A 23,140-nucleotide genomic window follows, 5' to 3' on the forward strand; every position below is an offset into this window, starting at 1 on the left:
GGAAGAAAACACTTTCTAGAACTAAGTAAGCATATTCAAAACATATTCTTGTCATTTGAGTCCAAGAATTGTGCAGGTGATAATGAATTTAGCAATGATGCTGGAAGATGGGGCTCTTTTTTCCCCCCCAAAGACAGAAGGAGAAAACTGCAAAAAATAAAAAGCAACGAAAGAGTAAGATTATACTTGGAAATCTCATTCCTCTGAAGTAATCTTTAAAAATGTATAAATAGTAGGAGAGATACATTTAAAAGACTTCAACTTTACATGCTTGGGCCAATTTTAAATACAAGTTTATATTCTGATGTGTTAACACTGGTTTCTTAATAGCCCTTTTGAAAGTTGGCAAGGAAACTTAAGTGAAAATTAGTTTATACAATTAATCTGGAAGTTTGGGGGTGAGACTACTTTATTACTAAAGAAAATTAAAAAGGAACCTAGTGAAACCATGCTTCCAAATACATGTGTAATAACTGAAATATAAATGAACACATCATATATACATGTATGTGAATGCACTTAATATAAAATGTATGCATATATACACACATGTATACATAGTGTGTGTATGTGTAAATTATGGGTCTGTGTTTGTATACATACCAACGTATGTACACAGATACAGCCAGGCACATGTGAAAGGCAAATGAAGGCTCATAATTGTAATCTGAAATGGTGACTTTTTTTTTTTTTTTTTTAAAGATTTTATTTATTTATTTGACAGAGAGAGATCACAAGTAGGCAGAGAGGCAGGCAGAGAGAGAGAGAGGAGGAAGCAGGCTCCTGCTGAGCAGAGAGCCCGATGCGGGACTCGATCCCAGGACCCCGAGATCATGACCTGAGCCGAAGGCAGCGGCTTAACCCACTGAGCCACCCAGGCGCCCCTGAAATGGTGACTTTTAAAATGTATTAAAGCATAAAAACAGACCAATCTCAATAGGGAGGAAAGGACACAGAGAGGCTACAGTGTGTAAACTGCTGCTCTTTTTATTGTTGGGTCAGTATGTCAGCGGTGCTTTCACATGGAACATAGTGCAGACATGAATCAGGGTGGTTCTTCCTTGCTTTGCCTTTGGATTGTGCTGTTGTCAGGGTCCAGAGACCAGATTCTCCATATATGATTCTTTTCGTGATTCTTGATTATGACCCCCTGAGGAAGTCAGACCAGCCTGGGGTTACTGGAGATGGTGTCTTGCTTGGCGTATTTATCATCCACAAATCATCTGCTATAAATATACCTCAGCAGGATCATCATCAGGCTGGCTCAGTAGCCTGCAATTTATGAAGGTTATGGGAAACAGTGTGAAGGGTGAAGTGCTTTATTAAGGGTGGCTTTCTCCCTGACCCAACCCTGTGTTCTACTTGAATATAAATGAACCTGGGAATGAGTACTCCTTTCCATTTAGGATTAAGTCTTTTTAAATTGTCCCTTTCAGCTGTTATTCTTATGTTACTGTGTCATGACTTTAAGATTTTTCTAAGAAACATCAAAAGCACAGTGTTTGAAGATAATGTGAGAAATTACTAGATGCAAGATAGATATATATCTAAACCTCACATTGTTTCCTCTCCTTTTTCCCATTTTGGAGCATTTGTCATTAATCTCTATATTCGCTTGTGGCAAAATAACAGAACTGACCAAAATGTCTTGCAAATACCATAATTATAATCTCTACGGAAGTTGAAATAGAAGAAAGGTGATTCTCCTTTGTATTGCTGAATGTTGTTTGTTTTTAAAAGAAAATGTTTTTGCTTCAGACACAATGTTTTGGATTATGCCCTAGATATAAATCTTATTTTCCTATCACATTCCCCTAAATGAATAAAAAATATTGTAATGAACCAAAAATGACACAACACCAACGCCACACAGGCTGCTCTCTCAGACAGTGAATGTTCCTGGAACATGGTTAAAGCTTGTTGGTTGGGGAATGATTAACTGTTTCCCTTACAGAATGTTATTTTGAACACTTGTCCTAGAAGAGAAAGCCTTGAAGAGGGTCACTCCATTAATATGTATTAAGAAGTAAAGGGCCAATTTTAATATTTCAAACAACTTCAGTGAATAAAAGATCATTGGCACCTTTCTGTTTTCCCTGTGGTCCTCTTTTAAAATGATGTTCTTCACTCTCCATTTGCCCCAAGGGAGAGGAACAAGAGGAAGAAAAATGCCGAAAGAGTACAGAGAAAAAATGAGGGAAATCTGTTTTATTCCACTTCACCTGCTGCTTAAGCCACTCACCCTTAGAAAGACTGAGACACTTTATATATGAATTACCCCTTGCGGTCTGCCTCACCATATTACCACACTATTTTGCCACTTGTTTTGCAAACCACCAACTGCGTTTACAAGTAGAGACATAATCAGTAGGCGAATGACCTTTTGCAGCATTGTATCTGAAGCTCGCTCATCAAATGCTTGTCAGCCAACGGTCCAGGGGGCTAAATAAATAAAGATGGGGAAATTTATCTTTTTTTTTTTTTTTTGGCTGCTAAATTGAGACTCTGGTAGCCTTTCCTCCCCATTTCCCTCGTTTTCTTTTTCTTTTTCTTTTTTTTTTTTTTTTCTACCCCTGTCCACAAACCTGTTACTAGGGAAACTTGAAAAGGAATCAGATACATTAAGAAAACAAAAGTTTAGACCCCACAACCACGATCCCATTGCCATGCAGAAAGCAATGCAAGATGCCCAACCTCAGTCGCCGCACCGCGGTCCTGACAAAGCCTGTATCTAGCCAGAACAAATAAGATGTTAATTGCAGCCTCGCTGAGAAAAACTAGTATTGTTCCAGCCAGAGGGACACGCAGCGTTTCAGGAGCCGAGATATGCCCCCTCCGCTGAGGACCGGATCAATTCATCTGAATCCCGGTGCTGAAATGACAGCTCTTCAGCTGCGACAAGTTCAGGCTGAAAGAAAGAAAGACGATCAAGTCCAGTATTTACTTCCCACCGGGCAGAGTCTCCTTCCAGTCCTCCGCACCCCCCCCCCCCCCCAGTGAGTTTCTCTTACAGTCGGTCGCCGCCAGCCCCAGCGGTGGGAACTGAGGATGCAAAAACCTCCCAGACGCAGAAAATACTGCTTTCGGGACGTGCTTGGTTTTGAGTAGCCGTGACGTGCAGGCTCACCGCGGCCCTGGCTGGAGCACCGAGGAGCCCCCCCACCTCCCGCCCGCCTCTCTCCCGCCCTCCCGCCGGGCCTCCCTCCTTTCTCACCCCGCCGCTTTCCCTCCTCTTCTCTCACACACACCAGCCCGCGCCCTCGGGAGGCCTCACTCCGGGAAGGCACAGCCGGCGCGCTGCGCTCCTCGAGCCTCGGGCCGGCCGCCGGGCGCACGGCACGGGCGCCAGCACGGGGCGCGCGGCGCCCGGGGACGCGCGCGCGCACGAGCACGCGGGAGACCGGCGCGCGCCGCGCGCGCGCACCCCCGGGGACGCGCACCCCCTCCCTCGCGCGCGCCCCAGGGAGAGCGAGCGCCGCGCGCCGGCGCGCACACCCGAGACAGAGCTTTACTATCTCGCTCCCTCTCGCGCCCCTCCTCGCTGGGCATTCAAACAGCTTTCCGACATCACCAGCCAAGGATTTTTTCCCCCCTCTCCTTAGTCGCGGTCCGTCCATCAGTACCTGCGGGGGGGAAGAGGAGGAGGAGGAGGGAGGAAAGCGGAAAGAGGAAAAAGCATAAGCTTGAGCCTTCCGATCCGACCACGAATACCCCTGTAATAAACCCACCGCCCCAACAAATCTGCCTTAGCAGCCGCTGCTGTCGCCGGTCACTTCTCGTCTCAGCGCTTTCTTTGCTTCTTGGCTATTCGGTTTGTTGGGGGTGGATTTGATCAAACAGATCCTCGCCTTTAAGCCACTTGCATTTTTTTGTTTGTTTGTTTCCTCAGAGTCTCTCTACGGGGGGCTTCTCCCCCGCCCGCGCCCCCCCCCACCTCCGTTGGAGGTTGGATTCAGTTGGATACGGCGTCAGGCTCCGGGGTCCTGGGGGCTTTTTTCTCCTACCGCTCCCCTCTTTGGATCCCCCGCCCCCATCTTTTGCTTCTCTTAAGTGTGCATTTTAAAAAATAAATCCTGATTTTTGAAGCTGAGCCGGGGAAAATGGGCAACGGTGATTGGGACCGAAGGGGAGTCTCTCCGTCACTGTTGCTGGGACGCGTGCCGGTGCTGGTGTCTTAGAGCAAGAGCCTCCCTGAGCTTTCGGAGTGGAAGGTAAGGAAGGGGGTCCGGGGTCACCTTCCCTCTGCCAGGGGTCGCCGGCGAGGAGCTCTCCGTCTAGGGTGTGTGCGGAGGGAGGACACGGAGAGGAAAGGCTGTTGCTGGCAGATGGAGGGGCTGCGAGGAAACCCGACTGTCTGCATTTACTTAAACGCCGCAGTTGAAAAGTTAGAGAAGTCTGTTTTTCCAGAGATGTGCTGGGTCGGAAGGAATAGACAGGGAGACCTAGAAAATCTGAGGGTTGTGTGTGATCGGGGTGATTTTATGGGGAGAAATTTTTAGGTTAGAAGGAAGTTAAGAGAAGGGGAGGCAGTGGGTCTTCTATTGGGGGAAAAAAAAATAGTGGAGTGATGGCGCCGTCTATGTTCGACTAACCTAAAGTGTCACCCAGAAAAGCAGTTTTTGAGAATAGCTAAACTAAATGCCGGTTTGCTTCTCAGCAGGCGACAAATAAATAAATAAATAAATACAACATCCTTGAGACCTTGGTAGCCGTCCCTTAGACACCCCCCACCCCATTCTTTCTTTCTTAAAAGAGGGAAATACAATTGTTTGAACTGGCCCTGCAGTCGAGGGCGGGGGTGGGGGGAACGGCAGAGTTCAATGATTCATTTTTGATTCTTTAGCATAAAACAAGGCTCCGTATACCAAGGCTTAAGGATTAAAATAAAGAGCATTATGTTGAGGGGGCTCTCTTGAGCAAGCTTGAAAGTGAAATCAGAGCTATTTCCTCACTCTTTCTAATCCTTGATGAGCACAGCAATGCAGACATGCACTGTCAAATAAATGGAAGCAAAAGTACCGGATTTCATTAGGAAAAGAAATACGACCTCTTTTTGAGTTACCTCTTATAAAATGAAGCCCCCTTTCATGGATGGAATTCCTAATTTAGACACTTATTGTCACATTGGCTCTCAACGCCTACACTCTATCCTGAAGAACACTGCGCAGACCTGCATTGCCTGCAAAGTGCTACAGCAAAAAAAGAGGAAATTATTTCCAAAATTTCCTGCAACTTTACCAATTTTTTAACCTTTAAATGCTCATTGCTTTATTTTATCAAGAAGAAAATGCATTATTCATTGAGCTGTATGCTTGAAAGAGAGAACGCTGTTTTGATAGTCCCAGCAGTTCTGATGTTATTTTAAACTGCTGCTATATAGAGATTTAGAGTTGGGGCTGTTTTCTCCTATATCAAGACATAGAATTTGAATTATGATCTGGAAAATGCAGATCTATCTTCAGGGACTTCGGTCACTGGTATTTGTGTGCATGCGTTGGTGTGTGTTATGCAATGGGAAGGAAGAGGGTTTTATCCTTTGGTTCAGAGAGGACCCAGGCAAAGACATGAAAACTCTTAACTGTCTATATGTCTGTATGTCTGTCTCTGTTTACAGAACAGTGGAAGAGACTGCAGCCTAAAGACTTTTATAATTAACTTGGCATCACTTTTCTCAGCTCAAAAGCTAAACAAAAAAGCAGTGTCATTTATTCTAAGAAATAACTTCTTAAAGGTTAAAGCTGAAAAAATTCGAGTTATTTTTGGATAACAACTTACAGAGGTAAATATAACCAAGGATTACTTTATTATGCAAGGCCAGGTTAAAAAATATAAAGAAAAGGAGCTTTGGAGCTCTTGTTGGAAAGAGAGCAATTCAGTAATTGAAATCTGCTAGGAAAGAAAATGCTCATGTCTTTTATCTACCATGTGTAAATCTTAAATTACAGTAGATAACTCTAGATAAAATAGCCCTAATTAAAAAAAAAAAAAATTAAAAGGCTGAAGCCGGCTCAATTACTGTGGTTCTGGGATTTTTTCACTGACATCGCCTTTGGATACAGATACTAATACAGTGATCCACTTTATGTATCCCAAGAGGGCATGTCACATTGAAATGACTGCCTTAAATCCTGGTTCTCACTGGTGATGTTGAACAACAAGTCTTTCCCCTGTATCTACCCATCTATGCCCTTTCTCAGATGATGGTTTTAAAATTCTATTAATCCACATGAATGCCAGTGTTTTTGCACAGGAATTCCCATCAGTTCACATGGTGGTCCCTGCAAAGACAAGTATGGACATTTGGGAGATGATGTTTCATCCTCAACAAATTATCTTTCATGTTTTTTAAAATTGTGGTTATCCTTTATAGAAATTGCTTTCCATATTTAAGATAAAAGAAATAATGTGATGACAGCTGTTCCTAGATTATCAGATTAGATTTTGTGTGATGATGTTTACTGTAGGCCGAATGAGAGAAAATGTTGTATATGTTGCTTAAAAATATTTCAAAAATTAAAATTTAGGTTATGATATTTTAAAAATATATGTTTTCCTCTTCTTTCAATAGAATCATAATTCACTTGGAGGACATCCTGGTAGATAAATTAGAGCATTCCTGTTAATCATCTATTAAATATTATTTTTAAATTGAATGTGGGAAATTTGGCCATTGTGAATGACCACGTGAGGGCGCTGTTCACACAGCAACAGATAATTTCCTAGCGTTATAAAATAAAAAAAAAAAAATTACCTGCCCTTCTTTTAACAAGGATTTTTTACTGAAATCTTGAAAACAGCTGGCTGTAATATTGGAAGGAGTTTCTTTTTTAAATGTGCGTAGACTCCTACTTGCATTTTACTTTCATTGCCATTTTTACAGGCCAAATGACATAGGATGAAGGCTGTTCGTAACCTGCTGATTTATATATTTTCCACCTATCTCCTGGTTATGTTTGGATTTAATGCTGCCCAAGACTTCTGGTGTTCAACTTTGGTGAAGGGAGTCATTTATGGATCGTATTCTGTAAGTGAAATGTTTCCCAAAAACTTTACAAACTGCACTTGGACGCTGGAAAATCCAGATCCAACCAAATATAGCATTTACCTGAAATTTTCCAAAAAGGACCTTAGCTGCTCTAACTTTTCCCTCTTGGCTTATCAGTTTGATCATTTTTCCCATGAAAAAATAAAGGATCTTTTAAGAAAGAATCATTCTATAATGCAACTCTGCGATTCCAAGAATGCTTTCGTTTTTCTACAGTATGATAAAAATTTTATTCAAATACGTCGGGTGTTTCCAACCAATTTCCCAGGATTACAGAAAAAAGGGGAAGAAGATCAGAAATCTTTTTTTGAGTTTTTGGTATTGAACAAGGTGAGCCCGAGCCAGTTTGGTTGCCATGTATTATGCACTTGGCTGGAGAGCTGCTTAAAATCAGAAAATGGGAGAACGGAATCATGTGGGATCATGTATACAAAATGCACCTGTCCTCAGCATTTGGGAGAGTGGGGGATCGACGACCAGTCGCTGGTTTTGTTAAATAACGTGGTGTTACCCCTGAATGAGCAGACCGAGGGCTGCCTGACCCAGGAGCTACAAACTACCCAGGTCTGCAATCTTACCAGGGAGGCCAAGCGACCGCCCAAAGAAGGTAAGTGCCCAGCAGAGAGGGGGAGATGGGAGGGAGGGGTGTTGGGAAATGGCATTAAGATGTGCTACTTCAACACAAGGGCTTAATCTTTGGTCTTTAACTCTCTCATCTTGTGCTATTTCAACACAAGGGCTTAATCTTTGGTCTTTAACTCTGTCATCTTTGAAGTCTTTTGATTTGTGATCTTCACTAGTGAAGGTCTCTTAGGCTAGTTTTGGGTTCCAGGATTTTAGAATGGGGCGGCGAGGGTAGGAAAGCCCTCATCAAGATGCCCTGGTCGTGTGTCAAAAACGTGGAGCCAGTTTGCAGTGGAGGTTGCTGAGGTGGGGGCGGGGGTCTTTATTGGCTGCAGCCCCTCGGGGAGAATCTACCTCTTCACCATCACGCTCTCAGACACATTCCTTGAAAGGGATTTGTAGGATATCTACTTGATGCTACAGCCCTGTAAAAAGTACACTTCCCTTCCTCTCCCCTTTGCCCTCTCTGTCTCACTGTGTCAACCAAAACCCCTTTAGCTGTACTGCCCCACGTGGGGGAAGCAGGACTAAAAGATGACACAAACTCAGTAAAGTGCCTGTGTGGACTAAATGACTTTCAGACACCTGAAGACAAGCGTGTCCCCCTCCCCGACGGCCCTATAATTGAAAAAAAAAAAAAAAAGTGCTTCACACAATAAATCCCGTGTGCTTGCTCTTTCAAGCGCAAACTCTGGGGTCTCCTTGCTGTGAAGCCACTTGGAGGCAGGTAGAATTAAAGCACAGGCTGATCTTGTAAAACCTCATTGCCCTCTTGCGTGATTTTTGCTCTCCTTGGTCCCTTGTTGATATACACGAGGAGCGTGTCAGATATGAACTGGATGGAACAAATAGTGCAACGGAAATGCAGAGGAAAAAGAGAAAAGTACAGGAGTGATTTATAGCTTTCTCCCAGTCCCCAGTGGGGGAGCTACTAGAGTATTTCAGATTGTGGATTACGTTTAATAATGCAAGAAAGCTGACATATTTTTGAGAAAAATGACTTTCCTGTTTGGAAGGTTAACGGATGTGTTCCATTCCTTTGAGGACAGGGCTGATGCGTATTCCTTCTCCATCCCCCACCCTGCAACTAGAGAGTGTGTTGATTTTTTATGCAGGAAATGTTTTCTGATTGCCACAAAGATCCCTGTCTGTGGAAAGGGACAGCCAAGCTCCAGTCCCTCTTTCCTCCCCCTCCCCCAACAGAAGTTGTCTTTGTGGCCAATATAAAATTGACACGTTGTTGGAGAATTTTCTTTAAGAGTAGCCAAGGCTTTGTAAGGGGTGGGGGTGGGAGGGAGAGAGAAGGGCTTAACTAGCTAGATGCGGTTTCTCTGCTGAAAGCAATTTGGGGGATGGGGATTATGGAAGAGCAATAGTACACGGGGAGAAGATGTGTTAGAAGATAAATGCAGACTAATGGCAATGAGAGAGGGTTGAAAACCTTTAAGATTTCTACAGGTCAGTGTTTCACTAACAGCTGTGGCTGAAGAAAACAAAGTGGTTTTAAATTACAGGAGTTCTTTTCTCTAGTAAAAATCCCAGAGAAGCACTTGCAACTGCAGGGATGGTATTTAACACCATTTAAAACTAATTAGTGTCCCCTAGAATAAGAAGCTACAGTACACACAGAAAATGTGATGCTACAGGCTGGCTAATAAGACAATTAACACCAGAAACTAGTATTTGTCTGTTTGTTTTATTGCTGTTTTAATAAAATCTAGAATCTCTTTTATCGGTGGTTAGAATTCTGTCATGAAATTGCCCGTGAGGAGTGGGAAAGTGAATCTAGTTTTGGAATTTTTTTTTTATGAATGGTAGCAAGTCACGAAAACAAAGTTGTGTGCGCATTAAGCATGATTTTCAAAGATTTTGCAGTTCATGATCGTGAGATGTAGGTTGAAACAGTGCTAGGATTTACAGAAGTTGGACTCGATTGTCATTTGTTTTGTAAATGAGTAAGAATATGAGTGATTTTAGACATTCGATGTATAACATGTGGGACCATGTCTATGTCTTTTGGCTAATTAGCTGGCGAAATGAGAAAGGAATAGCTCCAAAATAAATAAGTGATTATGTTAAAATTGTTATCGTGTTAATAGAACTGAACTAGGAAAACTTTATATAATAGGAGAAGAATATATGCTGTATCAGTAAAATGGAACAGTCTGTATTCTCTTTATTCTAAATGTGTGTCCTTTAATTGTTTGGGTATTCTGAGTCAGAAAGGTAAGGATAAGTAATTCCTGATGACATAATTGTAGCTGATGCGTTTATAAGTAGTTCTTATATATTCAGCATTCCTTACCTCATTCAAAGAAGACCTTTTTGACTATGCCATGTTGTAGGAAAAGAACGTGAAAATTTTGCAGACTCTTAATTTAGTAAGATTTATGCAAAATATATTAAATCTTAAATGTTTTATATAAACGCTATGTAAAATCTTATGAAAGAATTATTTAATACCATTTCAAATAAACTACCACATAAGGATATTAACAAGGTTAGAGGTTAATAATTCGATACAGTTATGCTACTCATACTTAATTTTATTCCAAAATGTCTTTACTTTATATGGTAACGTGTAATCCCAGGTTTTAAAATAAGTCTTTAAAAATTCTACTTACATTTTACATTAATAAATGATTTCCATTTTTTATAGAAAAATAGACTATCCTATAAGTCATTAAGGGAATAAATACACAATTATTCTCCATAGTTTTTCTTTTTCTTTTTTTTTTTTTTGCCATAGTTTTTCTTCACTTCTTTTTTATTCACTGTAATAAGTACTGAAAACCTTGAGTGGAAATATTTTCCACATCCATTACATCACAGAAGTGGCACAAATTGGACAGAAGACTCTTTACATGCAATAGATGCAATTCTAGGTTGTTTTGTGCGGTGCTGGTGGTGATGGGAGTGGTGTACCAAATGCTGAATATTTTGAATGTGTCCATTGAAATCACAAAATCATATTTAGTTAGTATTTGAGGAAATTATAGGCTCCCAGGACTGAGCTGTTAATTTTGTTGATGTAGGATTTCTACTAAAATGTCTGTTAATAATACATTCATGTACTGAAGAATTTCATAGCCAGAAAACAGCAAGAAGAAAACTACCACTGTTTGTAGTGATGACACCAGCGATTACAAATGTGATCTTGAATATATTCTAAACGTAAATAATTGGACTGATGTTTTATTAAAGTATTAATTAGTTAAGTACTAATACATTTAAGTATCTTGTTTTTTAAGATCATTTTTGACATATTTGAGGATGATATATGATTGTAAAAACTTAGTTGCCATTCCCCAATTTTTATGTGAAAATTTGAAAACCAAGTAAACCGACAAAATGAAGCCTTTTAAAATAATGATGTCTTATTTCAGGCAATATAAAAAAAACTGTCTAAATTTAATGTATATAACTTTTTTTTTTTTTTCTTAAAGAAAGCTCAAATGATATTGCTGTTACCTGGTTTTCAGATGTAAGTCTGGGAGGTACTGGCTTGTATTCTTGAGGCCTTTACTAGATTTTATAGGACTTTTTTTTTTTTCCTACCATAGATGATTCTGGATTAGTTAAAATATATTATATATAGAAATACTAGTTGAAATATAAGACGTGCTATAAGATCTTACTTCTTACCACTTCACCTAAAATAAGCAACTAAAACAGTTTTGGCAGAAAATTCTCTACCAGGGTATCTAAGTCACATAATAAACCTTAATGGAACCTTTGTTTCCTGCTTACATCAATGGTGCTACTTATGTGGAGGGAAATTGGGATCGCTGTATAGATTCCAGGAAATCTGAACACACATACTCATTTGTCTTTTCACTTTGCCTGTACTAATCCTTGATATTCTGTCACCCAACAGGAAGACTCACTATGTGCCTGTGTAAAATCTAGCCCTGGGTTGTGTGTGCATCTAGAGCAATTTGTGTCTCAGTGTGTTTTCATTTCTTTCGACTCTTGCTTTTTTTTACCCTCAGAACGGTTCAGCACCTTTCACCTTCCTCTTTACAGTCCTTGAATCTTACTTCCTTTGTAAATGCCATGATCCCACACACTCTACTGGAATGTAGAAGGGCATATTGAGTCTGTTGTTCCTTGAAGATGCAGAGCCTGAGAGTTTCTCTGCCCCTTGGCTGCATCCCATAGTGCTCTGCACGAACTGTGCTTCTGTTCTAGCATTTATCATGCTGCGGTTTGCGGTGTATTTTCTGTTTATATTTCCGTCTCCCTCCATTAGACCTGGGAATTCTTCAAGCATAAAGAATGGGTCTTCAGTTGTCTATGACATTCTTAATAGAGCTTCAATAAATATTGAATGTCAAATGATCAAAACAAAAAAAGATCTCAATAGGAAAGATAGCAATACTTGGGCTACAATCAAAAGAATAAAACTACCTCATTTGGGGAAAGAGGCCACTTTTTACTTTCTGTCTTTTAGGGGAAGATGGCTACCATTTATTTATTTATTTATTCCTATTCCATTAATGTGTTATTTATGCCAGTTTCTGATCTCAACGTATTATTTAACATCACTTTTTAAACAAGAGGATGGAACCATTAGAAAATATTCTTAATTTATATATAATATATATATTACAAGACTTGTGGTTCATATAACTTTCTACATATGACTATCTACAAAAACAATGGTAAGAAAATGTGCCAGTTTCTGTTTAACTCTTTTCATTTCTCTTTATGTATCTCTTTTCTGACTCTAGCATTACTTCTACAGTAATGACATTTCCCAGTCCTCTCTAGCAGTTTGAAGACAAACATGCAAACTCTTTCCAAGAAAGAGGAAAGGAGGATTTGCATGTCAAGTTCAGTGCTTCTGTTATTCACTCCTATTTAATAATCTGTAACATGTAATAAGAGTAGAATATCATTAAAATTATAGTCCTGATCAAGTAAAATGCCATAATTTTCATTTTTGCCATTTTTGAATTTTGACAAACAATTTAGGATATCTTATCTATCTATCTGTTAATAAAACAAAATTCCATTATATGGCAACCTATTTTTTGTGGGTGATAAATTAAAATATTAACATGAAAATTTGTGTGTGGGGATGCCTGGGTGGCTCAGTCAGTTAAGACTGACTTAACTGAGTCAGTTAAGACTATCCCACCTTTGGGATAGCCTTTGGCTAGGTCATGATCCCGGGGTCCTGGAACTGAGTTCCTCATCAAGCTCCCTGCTCAGTGGGGAACCTGCTTCTCCCTCTCTCTTTGCCTCTCCACTTGTGCTCTCTCCCTCTCTGACAAATAAATAAATAATATCTTACAAAAAAGAAAATTTGTGTGTGTGCACATATGTTCCATGCTTGTACACATCTGTCAAGATATGTCAGTGGGTTTTATGATAGTTGTAGATATATGTACTGTAGGTTGGGTTTTTTTCTAAAATTGACAAGGAAATTAAATTTATTTCGAGTTCAGCTTCATGCTTTACCTTATGGACTTCATTTCCTAATAGAAGCAATTTTATTGTTAAACTGAAGGCTTTTTTTAAAATATAATATTCTTTAGAATAACTGGCATACATTACCTAAAGTCATGTGGCTGTTGGATCTCAAATCAATGTTCATTTAAAAAATAAACTTTTCTTATTTTTCAAAATATCTTTGCTGGGTTTTAAAATCTACTGTTTCGAGTTTGAATCTACTCTTCCACATCGTAATTGTTACTCCGTATTACTACTTTCCCCTTCTCAGATTGTTAGTGATGCTTATTTCTCAGGGTGTAGGAGAACAGGAAATGACATCATGTATTGAATTTGAAGAACCTAATAAAATTAATGGCTTGGAATATTTTAGTTCCTGTCAGCTCTGTGGAAATTTCCTCCCAAATCAATTAACTAATAAAAATCAGAGAGGTATGCAATTTTTCTAAGTATATCACTTCATTGAAATGCAAGGTATTTGGGTGTACACTTGAGTCCTCTGAATGACTCAGCCTCCTAGTAGCATCCATCTTCAGTAGTAGAGTGTTGAATTAAACGAGATTGAACATGTCAAACACTTGGTCCATTGCTCAAGTTATAGTAGGCCCTCAATTCAGTTTTTGAATGTCTTTTTTATTCCTTTGGCTATAAACGATAGAGGATTAATAATAAATAATGAAGCAGACTGTCATTTAATTATTTGAACTTGTTTAGGAATTTAAGGCATTTAACAAAGGGTCATTAAGCATCTTGAATGTTTGTCTGTTTTGTATTAGATACAGAAAAGGTAACATCTCAGTACCTGCGTGTTGATGGAGGCATGACTAATATGTCAAATAGATCAAGCTAGTGGTGTGTGAGTCATCCTAGGTCTGGGAAGATGTCCTTTGGATATCATTGCTGATAGCCTGCAAATCCATTTAAATTAAACAGTTTCATGAGTTTTTTACTCTTTGCTGCATTATGCAAAATGAAGTTCATGTTTTGAAATGTATTTTGAAAAAGAATTATTGTGAAATATTAGCCCATATTAAAATATTTGGAAAAAAGGTAGGATCACTGAATTGTGGTCACATTCCAGTAAGCCACAGGGTTCCCCCAAATGCTGATATATTCAGATACTGAAAAGAAAACAAAATTTTTTAATACTCATTTAAAGATTCTGACCTTTTCTTGAAGGAAAACTACAAAATGTGATCCATAAGACTCCATGAAGTGCTAAATGCTCTATGTTCAATTATCTTTCAACTACCATTCAGAAATTTTGCTCACTTGCAAAGAATGACCTAGCTATCTGTTAAAGGTTAATAAATAACACATTTCTGCTATAGACAGAAAGTATAATAAGTAACAAGTTCATAATGAATACATTAGTAGGGAGCTGTTTCTTTCAAAATTAAGTAAATAGGAATCTTTTCTGAAATCTTCCATGTTTGCTGATATCCATTTTCACTATAACCACGCCCATCCCCATCACATAATCATTAACGTTTGGAACACCTAGAACATGAAGGTAAAATAGCTACTGTTCAGTTTCTACTATGTTAAATGAAATAATTTGCCTGCCAACCTAATCCTGGATATTATATTCTCTGAATATTTCTTCTGGATAATAAGTTTCTTTGGGAGTATTCTGTTGTTTAGGAAGACAGAATAACTATATGAATGGAAAAGACACTAGAATACTGATGGGACCAGACGATAATACAGTCGACCCTCAAACACCAGGGAAGCTATAGACACAGTTGAAAATCTGCATCTAATTTTCGACTCCCCCAAAATTTAACTTCTAATAGGCTGCTGTTGACGGGAAGCCCTACCAATGATATAAATAGTCAATTAACGTATTTTGTGCGTATACACACACAGACACATATGTTGTATTCTTTTAGCAAGCTAGAGAAAAGAAAATATTATTAAGACAATCATAAGAGAAAATACATTTATGATGCAGTACTGTATGTATATAAAGAAATCTGAGCGTAAGTGGACTCCTGCAAATTCAAGCCCATGTTGTTCAAGGGTCAACTGATTAAGAATACAACTTAGATACACTTCAACAGAGTAAAAAGCATTAAAACATTTGGGGAGTCAACCAGAGAAGGCTACCTTGATGAAATTACTTTTTAGCAATAAATATGTTTAGGTGATAGAAACGTCACAGAAATATTCTCTCTCCTGGATAATTCATGTTGGGTGGGTGTTACACGGTATTTCTTTCATGACATTTCTACTGGTATTCCTCACTTTTAAGGTAATTTTTAAAAATTTTGATAATTTAAAAAAATTAATTTCTATGCTTGTGTATCTAAACAATCTGATTTTCAGTAAATGTTTTAAAGAGAAGCCTCCTCTAATACCACTCCTGAGAAAAACAAGGATGTAAAGCATTATAATAAGCATCTTATAAATTTAAAGAATATATTAAAATCTAACATTGAGAAAATGCTTTTCCAGGCTCTGTTTTCCAGGCTCTGTTGCATATATTATTTCAAGAATAATTGTGTGAAACACATATTATTTGTTCCATTGAACATATAGAATACCCTAAAGACTATGGTTTTCCTTTCTCTAAAAATTTAATACAAATTGGTTCAAATGAAAAACTAGAGAAGTTCTCACCGTCTCTGGAGTGCTTGAATCTGAATCACAAATTCTCAGATATATGAGGGACTTTAGGTGTTAGGTTGTCCAAATCTTACCTGATTAATGGATTCCCAATCTGCAAATATATGATGGGAACATTATTTCAGCTGAATTTGTCTTCTTGGAATTTATATTTAATACCATTTCTCTAACATGAAAGAGGCACAGTCATTTAGGACTGTGTGACAGTTCTACTATTTGATTAAAAAAAAATATATATATATCTTGTATCTAGCCAGATAATAATTAGAGTATACTTCACTATACTACTTAATACAGAGTAGTCTTTACAAATTAAAGCTTTGATCCATTAGACTTTTGTTCTTGTGGTATATATTATTTAAATAATCTGATGTCAATCTCACAGAATAATTTTCAGTCTAAGCTCCTTAAATTTAAAGAGCGGTGTACTTCAAGTTCAGAGGCTGTGTGGATTTACTAAGACGGTTTAGTAACATCTATCTTGGATTTTCATTTCAGTTTCATTTTCTAGGGAAATCTGTGTTTTGGGGGGGAAAGCATGTCTTACATTTTTTAGTTATTCTATGTTACACTGAGAAACAGTTTGTTGAGGGTGCTAGAAGAGAGAGGTGCAGACTCCCTTCTTCTGTTGAAGGTCAGCGCTTCAGTGAGGCGGGCTTACCCTTGGACCTCTGGCAAACCCCTCTCCTCTCATCCCTTTTGCCTATGGGGAGTATGGCTCTCTGCTGTTTCTAACCCTGAGTGCTGTGCTCTCTCTCCTTGGTTTCGCCAAGCACTATCCATGCCTTAATATTTTCTCAAATTATCTTAATTGAGGACACCATTTTACCTTACTGGGACCCTGACTAGTATGGGGGTATATAATTTTGGTGGTGAAGTGGTTTCTGATTTCTTTAGAGCATGGTCGGAAAACAGCATTTTAAGTTTCGAGCCTCTCTTTTAAGGGGCTAAAGGTCTTACATAATTATTAGCCCTTTCGCAGATTAGCATATAAACCAGCTCAAGTAAAGGGGGAAATAATAAGAATTTAAAGAATTGAGTTAATGAAAATTAACATCAGTTGGCCATGTTTTTGGCTCAGTTGAAATAGTATTTTTTTTTACACTTAATCCTCTCTCAGAATCAACGTGTTTATAACTACTTGAATTTAGGCCCTACAAGTATTTTTGTATATATACTTGTTGGTTTGTGGATTACTTAGCTAATTCTTAAATTACATAATACATATACATTCATATTCATATACAACATTTTCAGCATTGATGTGACCCCAGAACATTTAAACTGGCCTGAATATTTAAAAAAAAAAATAATTGTGACTTGGTCATCAAAAACAAATGACTTCAAGGGCGCCTGTGTGGCTCAGTGGGTTAAAGCCTCTGCCTTCAGCTCAGGTCACGGTCCCAGGGTCCTGGGATAGAGGCCCCCCTCCTCCGCTCTGCTCTGCAGGGAGCCTGCTTCCTCCTCTCTTTCTGTCTGCTGCTCTGCCTACTTGTGATCTCTCTCTGTTTAATAAATAAATACAATCCTTAAATAAATAAATAAAAATAAAAACAAATGACTTCAAGACTTAAAACATACTGAGAGATTAAGATTTTGTTCTAATTTTATATCATTATGATGTAAGTAGAAGTGGAAATGATGGAAAATGTAAAATGAAAATAGAATTTCAGTTTCATTTTGCCTATTGATTTCACTATCCCCCTCAAAGCAAAATAAGAAGGCACACAGAAAGCATGTTTTTTCTTTGTTTCATTACAAAAACCGTATCGAGGCATCTAAGTTTGCCCTTGTAGTTTCATAATAAAAATTACAGTTTTTTTACTTTTTTCTCCATGTTAGTCTGTTTGTTGCCTTTCACATCAAGGAAGGATCCAAGAGAAAAAAAAAAGAAGTACTTTCCAAAAATTATGTGGAAACAAATTATGTTGAAACAGAGCTTTATGATTTTTCTAAATAAGTAATACATAACAAATATTTTTTATATACTGGATGCTTTTGGAAATATTTCTTCTTATGTAGCTAGTCAAAATAATTGTAATGTGGAAAAGAGGGCACCTTGGGAAGACAAAAATCTGTTTATGTAATCTTTCTACATAAATCTGGCAAACTTTCAAAGATCTGCTTCTGCACTGTAGACTGAGAAATTTGAGTTTACTTTGGCTTCTCAGAGAGGTCAGCTTTCTTTATAGATATGTCAGGCTGTGGTCAGCTCTCTTTGGCTGGCCTTGGTTTTTGAAACTTGTAGGGCAAACAGTGTGTATTTTTTAATACATGTGCCTGAGCACAACCGCTTAAAAAAAATTCAGTAGGTTTTACTTTCAAATATGATGAAGTAAATAGCTGTGAAGCATCATGGTTCCATTTGCACAGCAGAGAACATTTTAATCCCATTCTTTGTAATATATTACAATCTGCTCTCTTAAAAACCTATGGCTTGGGGTGCCTGGGTGGCTCAGTGGGTTAAGCCTCTGCCTTAGGACTCAGGTCATGATCTCAGGGTCCTGGGATCAAGCCGTGCATCACATCGGGCTCTCTGCTCAGCAGGGAGCCTGCTCCCCCCTCTCTCTCTGCCTGCCTCTCTGCCTACTTGTGATTTCTCTGTCAAATAAATAAAAATAAAATCTTTGAAAAAAAAGAAAAAAACTATGGCTTTTTTCTGTCTTAGTGATTTCTCTGGACTTTTCTGATGACCATATTTTGGTGTTCAATTGGTGATAAGGGCATAAATGAGTTCCAGGCATAATAAATATGATGTGTACTTGTGCCTGGCCTCTGGATCCAGAGACAACAGAAACCACAGAAATGGAGCAGAGGAGAGAGTTTGGAGGCAGAATAGAAGTTGATCCGCTAAGTTGTAAGAACTGATTAAGGTGAAAGAAATAAGTACATGTAGAATGTGAATTAATACAACATTTCCTTTTTCCTTAACAGTGGAATATTTTTTCTAAATAAAAGCCAATATTATTTTTAAAAGGATGTATTTATTTATTTGTAAAGATGATTTATTTATTTATTTGACAGAAAGAGACAGCAAAGAGAGGGAACACAATCGGTGGGGGCGGGGGGGGGGGAGAAGGAGAAGCAGGCTTCCCGTAGAGCACGGAGCTCAATGCAGGGCTCCATCCCAGGACCCTGGGATCATGACCTGAGCTGAAGGCAACTGCTTAATGACTGAGCCACCAGGCACCCCAAGATTTTTTAAAATGGAGCTGATTTGGTAGAGGTGGGAAGGAGGCCCAGAGCCTGGCCTCATCAGTCTCCTTTCTTCCTATGTTGGTCCCAGAGGCAACTCTGCTTGAAAAACCATTGCCGAACTCTAAATCTTAGAAGACTCCATGTGAAGCTACATAAAAGAAACTTTCTTCCTCTGAGGAACTAAAATATTTAGTGTTTTGATCACCAAGAATGTGTAAGAACTGTCATTTTGTTTTTATTGCATTTTGCTTAGAACAAAATTCTTTATTTGTTTGGAATCCATACGTCTGTGGCCCATTTATCCGTGCTTAATTTCTCTCCAACCCCTGCTCCTTCCCATTCAACACTCTAAAGTTTGCCTGGGTCTAACTCTCCAACCTCAGGAAAGCCTCAGTCCATTCCGTCCTGCTTTTCAGGCATCTCTAATGCCTTGTGGGGATGTTCATAAGCTGACTGTTATTTTTCTGCCATGTCTCATCCAGTTTGCTGGTCATTTGCTACCTTCTGCCAGCCAGTAGTGTTTCTGCCTATGCTTTACAGAGACCTCATGTGATGAACGCATTCCGTGTTTAGACCAAAGGTGAGATCCCCATCCTTTCTGTTCTTTCTGTCACACTCCTTGTATGAGACATGCTTATGACCCATTTTAGTGCCTGTCATATAAACATTTCTTACAGAGTTTCTCTGGGATCAGTTAGTCCTGATCCCTGATTTCTCTGGGATCAGTTTGTTCCACCCCATGAGGAACTCAGGATGAATGCCACTGTTCATTTTTTCCTTCTAGTCATCCAGGTTCCAAACATCTTCTACTGTAGGTTCCCAACCCTCCTACAGTTTTGCTCATTCCTGTTATGCCTCTTGCTCACATTCTAGCTTGCCCAGATAAAAATGAATATTATTTGAACTTTTTTGACTCTTTAACTTTAGTTGATAACTACAGAAGCCCCAATTTTAAATCTTTATAAATGTAATATATTTGGTGCTATGCATTCTGACACTCTTCCATGTTGTTTGGTTATCCCCAAATAGTTCAGTTGCAAACTGTCAAACATCTTGGAATGAATAAGGATAATAGGGTAGTGAAAATTATTTTGAGTTCCATTGATTGTTCACATATAAGGGATATCCATAACTGAAAACAGCTTCTTAAAACAACAGTGAAAAGTTTATTAGCATTGGTGTTCTATCGATATGAATGGATAATTGAGGTGTTCTTGAGGTTCTTCATAGTGCTAGACTTCTCCCATTCTGGGCACATGGAGGAATTGTGTTTCTAGTTGGGTGGACAAGAACATGAAAATCTCTTTCTCTCTTGCATGGAAACCTGTCCTTGAAGAGAAGGTGCACCTCTGTCATCCAGAGTCCTTGAATGTCTAAAATGAGAGGAGGCCTCTACCGTATGCTCTTACTGATCCTAATATTTGTGAAGCATGAGCAAGAAAGAACTTTTTCTGTTTTGAGACACTGGGAATTTGGGGTTTGTCTTTGTTACTACAGCCTAACCTAACTTGTATAACTGAAACAATATCTGGTTGTGGAGGGTAGGGGAGTAGTTGTGTTGACTGGTGTTGCTAAAAGTTGATTAGGCACATTGGTAACATATATTGTAATTCAAATGTAATGATATGACGGCCATGTCAGTCAATGATATTTTGGGAGGAGAAACTCACCCAAATATTCCATAATGTACTCTGGGCAGCTGTATTTGAATTTATTGCTGGCAACACTGTGGAACTCATTTTAGATAATATTTATCAATGTGTTACTATTTTATGTTTTAGCCCAATTAAAATTAATACTAAAATAACTAGAGTAATCTTATGTTTATATTACAAGAGACCATTCTTTTGTCATTTATTTAAAAAGTTGTTAGGTTTTTCTACATTTTCAGACCTACCCAGATCGGAGAGGGTATTGTGGTAGTCTTTTGCTGAGTCATAATTATCCCAGAGAATGTGAAGTAAAAAAAAATTCGTTTTAGCATAGCAGTTCTTGCTGAAAGGTAAAACTTATCTAGCTCTCTCTCCCTTACCCCTTCTCTCTCTTTTCCATCCCTTCCTGTTTTTCTGTTACTTCTTCTTCTTCTTCTTCTTTTTTTTTTTTTAGATACATAGGCTATGATTTAAATATGTTGATCTAGATTCCTCATTGCAATGATTTGTAAAGAATCCGTTATCAATATATGTGTAGGTGTTTTTGGTAAACAAATATTTCTATGGTAGTTCACGGGGAGCTTGTAATCACTTAGTAAGCATTGCTTCATTAATCTTAACAGTTTTCTTGCGAGTTTAATTATAGAGCAATAATTAACCTTCCCTTTGAGTAGGTGGGTTTTTGTCACATTGAGAAGTATTCTTAACCTCCTGTGAGAGACAAGAGGGGAAAAGTAGGTGGCTGTGAACTATAAACAAGGCTGTGTGAGTTCCTTAGTGGAGAGTGAAGAGTTCTTCCCAATGTTAGTATGCACTGGCAAGTTTTGCTCTACTGGGCTGTGCCTTCCATTATTTTTCAGGCTTTCCCCTTCTCAAGAAGCTTGGATTTTGGTATGCTCATTAATTATAAGAGACACACTTCAGGATTCAAAGAGGGTTATAGAAGCCATTGAGCAACTGAGAAATTAAAACAGAAGCAAAAACAAAAGCTTTCTTGTTGGTTTGTTTGTTGTTGTTTTCAATCTTGTGTTCTGAAGAAAATCCAGGGATGGAGGGAATGATCAATTCCCTTCCCACGTGTTCATGTTGGTAGGCAGCATGCACAGGTACATGTACTCAATGTGCATTTATGACATTAAATGATCACAAGTATTTTATATATATAATTATTTACTAAAAATAAATCTAACTAGAGTGACTTATAAGGAGATCATAGGAATGATAAAAATAAAAATACTTTTTGCAATGGAAGCTTTAAACTTGAAGTTAATCTTGAATTCAGTTGTAGTGTTTTTAGTAAGTAACATTCAGAGCAATATTCCATGGATCTCGGGTAGCAGAAACTAAAGTTTTACTTAGGATTTAAGAGCAAATCACTTGCCAAGCAGGTTTCTAAAAGTTAAAAACAAATGTCAATTTCAAAAGTAGGGGCTTCTGGGTGACTCTTGATCTCGGCTCAGGTTTTGAACAGAGGATCTTGAGTTCAAGCTCCACATTGGTGTGGAGACTACTTAATTAAAAGGAAAAACAAAGTAAACTATTTACTTTTACATTTCTGAAAAATTCACGAATACCATAACAAATTAATACCCTTTTACATTCTCTTTACTCATTGATTATTTTCTTCCTTTGGAACTTAGTTACCCACTAGGTCCTACTCATCCCAGAGCTGTATATTTAATTTCAGATTTTAAATATTTCCCCATAGAAAGTAATTGCATAGTGGTTGAATCAGACCTCCTGAGTTCAGATCCCATTTTCTCTGCTTTAGACTGTGTGGCCCGGAGAATTATTACACACTTTTCTCACCCTTGGCTCCCTTTGTCTGTGAAGAGGTGATTATTACAGTGAGGTGACTAAGACATTGAATAAAGTAATTAATGTAAAATACTTAGCATGATTTTTGGACTGTATAGAAGAGACTCAGTAATTGTTAACTTGCACTAATTAGACAATTCTGGAACTCTTTACTGCATTAGATTTCTTTAACACAATAAATAAAATTGTGATTCATGATAAAATAGTCAATTTGTTTCATTGACCCCAGAGAAATGAAAATGCCTCTGGATCATTCAGTCTATAGAAGTGTACTGTATTCTATCTTTAATTTTTTTACTCCCTCTGACTATCCATGTTCCTGAGAAAAAAATCCAAGCTAAGTAAGCTACCATGTCTATTCTCCTTTATACCTCATTTCAGAAATGAACCCCCTTGTTCATTGTTCACAACATCAACACTTTTCCTTTTAAAATGGACTGGTCAGTGATATTTACAGATTGTTTAACAAAGCGTAATTGCCTCAACTGACTTTTTCCTGAAGACCCAGATCCACATTAATCAAGAAGCAGTGTTGATTTTGTCCTCCTAAGCAACTCCATCCTCTGAATATTTTCCTGAAAATACATATGTCCCTTTGGTCTAGTCCTTTCTTCATAATATTGCGGTTTAAATAAATAAACCAATATGAATTTATTGGTTAAGTCAAGTGTAAGTCTATATCCTGATTTCTTTCTAAGGACTGATACACATATTAAAA

General features: G+C 38.2%; 1 protein-coding gene and 1 long non-coding RNA gene across 4 annotated transcripts in view; one reads left to right on the forward strand and one right to left on the reverse strand.

The window, feature by feature from the left end:
• Positions 1-971: 971 nt before the first annotated feature.
• Positions 972-3,352, reverse strand: LOC131833220 (uncharacterized). The gene is made up of 3 exons (XR_009354359.1): positions 3,215-3,352; positions 2,695-2,908; positions 972-1,272 (listed from the first exon to the last, which is right to left on the reverse strand). It is a non-coding gene; the product is annotated as an uncharacterized LOC131833220 (long non-coding RNA).
• Positions 3,353-3,489: 137 nt separating this feature from the next.
• Positions 3,490-23,140, forward strand: part of ADGRB3 (adhesion G protein-coupled receptor B3) — a 723,296-nt gene continuing 703,645 nt past the window's right edge. Inside the window, exons 1-3 of one of the 3 annotated variants that reach the window (XM_059178365.1) lie at positions 3,490-4,211; positions 5,615-5,779; positions 6,881-7,652. In XM_059178365.1, coding sequence (XP_059034348.1) covers positions 6,896-7,652 — 757 coding nt within the window. In that variant the 5' untranslated portion in view covers positions 3,490-4,211; positions 5,615-5,779; positions 6,881-6,895. The remainder of the gene's footprint in view (positions 4,212-5,614; positions 5,780-6,880; positions 7,653-23,140) is intronic. The other 2 variants (XM_059178363.1, XM_059178364.1) reach the window with 2 other exon arrangements.

The sequence above is a fragment of the Mustela lutreola genome, chromosome 6 (assembly GCF_030435805.1).
Source record: "Mustela lutreola isolate mMusLut2 chromosome 6, mMusLut2.pri, whole genome shotgun sequence".
NCBI classification, from domain to species: domain Eukaryota; kingdom Metazoa; phylum Chordata; class Mammalia; order Carnivora; family Mustelidae; genus Mustela; species Mustela lutreola.